Consider the following 6,420-nt stretch of genomic DNA (forward strand, 5'->3'; position numbering starts at 1 on the left):
GCAAGAGCACAGTTTTGGGGAAAATTCATGAAATTGCCCCTAAAGGAGCTTGTGGCAACTTCTTTTATTTCTGGAACCAGAAACCTCAGCCCAAGACACAGCTGCTGACTCAGGTCTTCTGCACAGAGTCTTAGGCACCGTTTGGGCTCTTACAGGCTTACACAAATACATAGAGGCCACAAGCATGCAGTTTTCAAGTTTTATTTCAGAGTTCTGCTCAGTGACGCATCAGAGACCTGGTGTCAGGGCCATGATGTGCCTGTGGACCCCTGTGTCTCCCGCAGACCCCCGGAAACGTGGATGTTAGCTGTGCCGCCTCATTACTGTATTTTCACAGATGAGCCACGTGGATTGTCTATAGTTGTTTAGGGGTCTGGAGGCTGAATTATGCATTGTCTTGATCAACAGTCTCTTCCGTAACTTTCTCTCTGTTGATAGTTCTGACGTTTCCGGCAACACCAAAGAGGAATGCAGCAATTAAGACATAGATTCTAGCAAAGATCACTCTGAGATATACCACGGATTCACGACTTTGCCTGACTGACCGCATTCTTCTTGGAGGGGGTCCACTGTCTGTGCTCCCACCAGTGCCTCGTTCAGTGCACCGTGGAGGATCCCAGCCTACGTGGCAATGGCAGTTCCTGTTATTGTTGCATATCCCTCTGTGACTGCATTTCTCCGGGATACAGTCATAGTTCAGCTGAGCCACACTGCCATTGCAGTAGGTATCCTGACAGAACTTTCCAGGAGCACAGGGGGGTACCAGTTCTCACATGACCAATATCCGTTGATCCTGTGCTACGATGCGAATCCAGCCCAAAACACCAGAACCCTGAGATCTCAGACTGATGAAATCCAACATGCTCTTGCAGCTGAGGGAGATGCGTGACGTTACTACACTGCAGCCTTCCACACTGCATGTCTGTGGGGGCACAGGGTTTAGATTTGAATACCCCTGGGTCTCTTCTGCAGTGTCCATATCGGCTGCCTTTTTGATTTATGGTATAGCAGACATTTTCACCCTTCACAGCATTTCTGCCAAAGATTTCTTGGCAGTGCATAGTGCGGTCAGTGCAGTTTCCATGATAGCAGTAGCCCTCTTCAGTGCACGGGGTTCCATCTTGCATATAGAAGTCATCAGGGCACTCCACGGACACCCCACGGCAGTATTCTGGAAGATCACATATATTTTGGATTGGCCTGCAGAGTGTCCCAGCATCGGAATAGGTGCAGTTTGTACAGCATCTGCCTGTATTACATTTGCTGCCAGGGGTTAGAATGCAATCAGTCGTACAGCAGGGATTGTTGTAGCACTGCTTGAAGGAGCCACAGTCACACTGCTCACCTGGCTCCACTACATAGTTTCCACAATGATCGTGAGTCAGGCTTTTATTGAAATAGGAAAGTCCTGAGTCAAATATGCACTCACAAAAATTATTCACCACTACAGGCTGCATATGAATGAAGGAACAGTTACTGAAAGAATCTGTCATAATAGGGTATTGATTCATAATGCAGGTAGACCTCCTCTGGCATGCACAAAACTGATTGTCATAAAAAATACCAATAGATAATGCAATTTTTTGGGCTACTAACGCAGACAACAATAAAACATGTCTGCCTAGAGAAGCAAGCGAGATGATGGATTTTGATCCGCATACCGCGTATGGGGCTGGCTGAAACTGAAGTTCATGTGGTGCATCTTTGTTCATAAGTAAAGCTGTATGTGGTTTAAAAGCAACAAACAAGTGTCTCTGAAAGTAGATATGAATCGGACTCCCTGGCACCCGAAAATTGTTCAAGACAACTGGATCTTCCAGATTATAAATGACCATGGAGGAAATATAGTGCCTTACATCAATCCCTTGAAGCATTGAGTCAGTCAAACTAACAAGCCTTATGAGGAATCGGGCACATTTTGACACGTTGTTGAACACACTATACATTGTTTTGGAACCGAGAACAAGTCCTTTCAAAATCCCATGATGGGATGAATACAACTTACTAGAGATCCTGGGGGCTGCACTGATATTTGCTTGAGAGAACAGGGGGTTCCTAAGCTCCTTATATCCCAGGTTATAAGTAGGTCCCGTTGCATTGGTGTCTGCCACTATCTGAGAAACAACGTGTTCAAACCGTTGGGAATGGCTGAGGGGTCTGATTTCATAGGCAAGGTCATCCAACTTCATGATACCTTCAAGGCCCCCATAGCACGTGTCCATGGTGACCATGGAAAGAGGAATCTCCTCCAGGTAGCCGAGGTAGTAACAGTCTGGAGGGATGAAGGGGTAGTCCATCTGCAAGGCTCCCTGATCATCCTGAGTCATCATCAGCAACTGTCTGGACCAAAAGAGTTTCTTGTGCCTCATGTGGATAACATGGCTCTTGCCCCCAAAATGCAGGCTATAGGACAGCCAGCCAGGCATCTGAACACCCTTGCCGTGGTGCAACTCCTTCTTGGGAATTACCACCTCAGAAGAGATGTAGCGCCATGAGGGACGACCTTGAGAACCTTGGACAGGAGCCAGCAATGCCCAGAGCGCAAACAGCAAGAGGGGTGCCCTCAGGGTGACCTGGTCCTCTGCCAGCCTCATGCCCCTGCTCAGGGACATCTGCCAGTGAGAATGAATAAATGGAGGATCCTCAGCAAAACCAGGTCTAGACCATCAGACAGAACAGAGGGCTGTAACAGGTGGCCAGCACCCTACACCTCGGGGCCACCTGTGGGGTTAGGTAACAGTCACAGGGTGTGGCATTGGGTGACCCTGCTCATCAGTTCACCTGGGGTGGATGTGGGAGAGTCAGGTGGGCCATGGTCAACAGTGCTCACATGGACATGGGTAGGGACTTGGACCCAGAAACACGGCTCTATTCAAGACATTCCATCTTTTCTCCTTCTACTTGGATACGGGATATGCAATTATAACACACTGAACTTCTCTACCAATTCCATGTCCTGTGGTACTGCTGGGTCACTTTCTCTGGATGACTGCTTTTCCTCATTATGGAGACCAATGCTTCCTACTTCCATGGGATATGGAGGTAGACTGTCAATTTTACCTTTGTACGTATTGAAAAACATCGCTTTGTAATGTTACATGTCTTATTCTGGTTGGCTATTAGTTTGCAAGCCATTTGATCCTTTTGGTTTTTGGTTTGAAGCTTCCTCTGTGTTTACTGAGGAAACATTTCCCAGTATTCTGTGTCATTATTGGTGAAGTACAAAGTTGTATTTTAGTATTTTCTTATGCCATCTGGTGAGAACAGAAAGTACTGCTGAACATGTGTGAGCCCCAGGGGATTTCCCCTCTAATCCCTTATTGTGGTTCTTTCCTGGCCTCTGGCAGTCCTCTCCCATGCCTGTGAGTTTCTCTCCTCAGGTGGAGCTAGATGCAGGGGAGTTGAGGTTACTTTGGCAGCTTGCACCATGGAGGCTGCACATGATCGAAAATGGTATCCACCATGGAACTCCCTTGTTTAAGTACTGTCTAGCCCTTTAAGATCCCTTGGGTTGGGCAGAAACCCTCAGAGTTGGCTTTTGGAGAAGAGTCTGCCTTTTCTCTGGGTGGCTGGCCTCCTAAATAAAGCTCAACTTCTTTTCCCATCAAAACTAAAACTTTGAACATTGACCTTTCCAGAAATACTCAGCTGAATTTGGGATTTGATAACAATAAAATGGAGAGTGGAATGGCAGTTGTCTGGGGCTGGCAGGGTGGGGCAATGAGGAGTAGATCTCAGGGGCTATGATTTTCTGTTATGCCAGATGATTAGGTTCTAGAGGGGTCTCCACAACATTACCCCTGTAATTAACAGTACTGTACTGTACGGTTCAAATTTTGTGAAGAGTGTTGGTCTCATGTTCAGTGAGATCCTAACACAAAACACAAGTGGAAGACACGAATTTTGCTTCTCACATGACAGTATGCTGAACTGCATGGACACACTCTCTACTGATAATGTGGAAATAATTTAAAAACATTTACATAGTTTGAACACTAACCCTGAGGATATGTCATTTACAAATATCTTCTTCCATTCCATAGTTTGCCTTTTACTTTTGTTGATTTTTTCCCTCACTGTGCAGAAGCGTGCTATTTTGAGGTAGTGCCAATAGTTCATATATGTATGTATTTAATTTTCTTGTTTTATTTTTAATTTAAATTCAAGTCTTCAGTCTTTGAGCTCCACGTTTACAGGAAGTTGACTTGTCATGATTAACTTTATGGGTTATCTGGACTGAGTCATGGGTGCCCAGATTCACCACTGTTTCTGTGGATGTCTGTGATGTGTTTCCAGAAGAGACTGGCATTTCCTTCCATGGTTTCTGTCTGGCCATCACCCATTCCATTAAGGTTGTGAATAGAATCTGGGGCAGAGGGAGGAAGAATTCCCTCATTTTTACTTCCGATGTGCTTGTGTGAACTGGAACAGTGGTCCCCTCTGGCCCTTGTTATGAGTGTTATATCATCAGATCCCTACGTTCTGAGGCTAGACCCTAGTTCAGAATCAGACCTATTACACCACTGGTTTTCCTGGGTCTCCAGCTTGTGACAGTAGATCATGGGACTTCCCAACCTCTTTAGTCATGGAAACCAATGTGCTTTGGGTTCTGTTCCTCAGGAGAATCCAGACTAATACATGGAGATGATTTATCTCTTGTTTAGAGGAATTGAATAAAGCTGTAGCTCATTTAACGTCCTGAGTAGCAAGTGCCAGGAGGGAAGTCTCACGTTGTTTGATTGGGACAAGGGCTGGGTGAAGTTAATGGGGAGCTGTGGGATCCTGTGGTCCTGGCTGCACAGGGAGTGCATTTGGGACTCCTGTAATGGTTCAGCTGTTGTGCCTCAGGAAATCTGTAATTCACTCATGTTGAGGGACAGGAGTAAGCAATGCAAACAACTGTGTCTTTGTGCATGTTAGTGCAGTTTTCCTATGACAACACAGTTGCTAATTCAGAAAGTTAATAGGTAAGCACAGAATCCTGTGTCCAGGAACTGCTGTGTTGAGAGGAAACCCCAGACCTTGACAGGAAACCTGCCTGTAACCTCCATCTTCACCTGCTCCTGGCAACACAAAGCAGAATTGTGCATAGTGTGCGCCCCCTGGTGGTGCTGATCCCCTCCTGCAGGGAGGTTTGTGTGTGGGCTCCCAGCGAGGTCCCCTCACCCAGTCTCTTGCACAGTAATATGTGGCCATGTCTTCGGCCCTCAGGTTCATCTGCAGATACAGCGTGTTCTTGGCGTTGTCTCTGGAGATGGTGAATCGGCCCTTCACCGAGTCTGCATAGCTTGTGCTCCTTCCGTCATATCTAATATATGTGACCCACTGCAGCCCCTTCCCTGGAGCCTGGCGGACCCAGCTCATGTAGTAGCTACTGAAGGTGAATCCAGAGGCCACACAGGCGAGTCTCAGGGACCCCCCCCCGGCTGCGCCAGGTCTCCCCCAGACTCCACCAGCTGCACGTCACACTGGACACCTGCAGACACAAGACACCTTGGTCAGCAAACTGTCACACATCCACTCTTTCTCAGTCATGTCCACTCACATACTCAGTGTCTCCCATTCACCGTGAATTACCTTTTAAAAAAGCAACAAGGAAAACCAAGCCAAGCACATACTCCATGGTGAGGTGTCTGTGTTCTGTCCTGATCACAGAATGGGAACACCTGGGACCCCTGGAGCTGGGGCTCCTCCCCCAGCTGCACGGTCGGGATGGGCTGGTTTTATCAGCACAGAGAGGGCCCTATTTGCATGTCCTTTTACATATATATCACACTGCAGACTTAGATTTGATTCTTTCAAAGTGAATGGCAGGTTTAGGGATGCACTTCTAAATTAGTTTGTGTGGATGGTGCTGTGACAAAATAATTCTAATCAGTGAGCACAGGTATGTTTGCGGAACTCGTGCATTTTTACATGTCTTTCATCAACAAAGGTCATTTTCGCTCTACAATTATTTTACATAATTTATGAAGTTTAATCCCAAGTACTTTATTCTGTGCCATTTTCTGTTGTATAATTTTGTTACTTGTTTTGCATATATTTCCATGCTGGGGTGTAGAATCATAGGTGGTTTATTTTTATTTATTTTCTTTGTTCATTGTGCTCATTGTGCATCCTGCACTTTTCCTCATTTTAAAAAACTGGTTCTAATATTTTTTCTGGTATCTCTAGGGTTTTGTTATGTTTAAGATCATGTCATCTGCAAACAAATAATTTTCCTTCCTCCTTACTGATTTAAATGTCTTTTATTTCTTCTTATTGCCAAAGTTTGTGGGTACTTCTTCCAGTTGTAGGAGAAGAATGCCTTTCCCTTATTTCTTCTGGGTTTTCACCTGGTGTAAGGATTCAATTGACATAAGACTGATCTAAAGGGAAGAATAAATTTAATTGTGCAAGTGCCTGGGCTTGCTAATAATA

General features: G+C 45.7%; 1 protein-coding gene and 1 pseudogene across 1 annotated transcript; both read right to left on the reverse strand.

Moving 5' to 3' along the window:
- Positions 1-248: 248 nt before the first annotated feature.
- On the reverse strand, positions 249-2,612 carry LOC128773091 (disintegrin and metalloproteinase domain-containing protein 21-like). Its single transcript, XM_053889937.1, is given in 2 exon segments — positions 249-757; positions 759-2,612. Coding segments are annotated over 2 exon segments (2,226 nt in total). The 3' UTR covers positions 249-385.
- A 92-nt stretch (positions 2,613-2,704) lies between these two features.
- On the reverse strand, positions 2,705-5,647 carry LOC128772868 (immunoglobulin heavy variable 3-74-like; annotated as a pseudogene).
- Between the last annotated feature and the right edge of the window lie 773 nt (positions 5,648-6,420).

The sequence above is a fragment of the Panthera pardus genome, unplaced genomic scaffold (assembly GCF_024362965.1).
Source record: "Panthera pardus isolate Hobbes unplaced genomic scaffold, ASM2436296v1 HiC_scaffold_24, whole genome shotgun sequence".
Taxonomy (NCBI): Eukaryota; Metazoa; Chordata; class Mammalia; order Carnivora; family Felidae; genus Panthera; species Panthera pardus.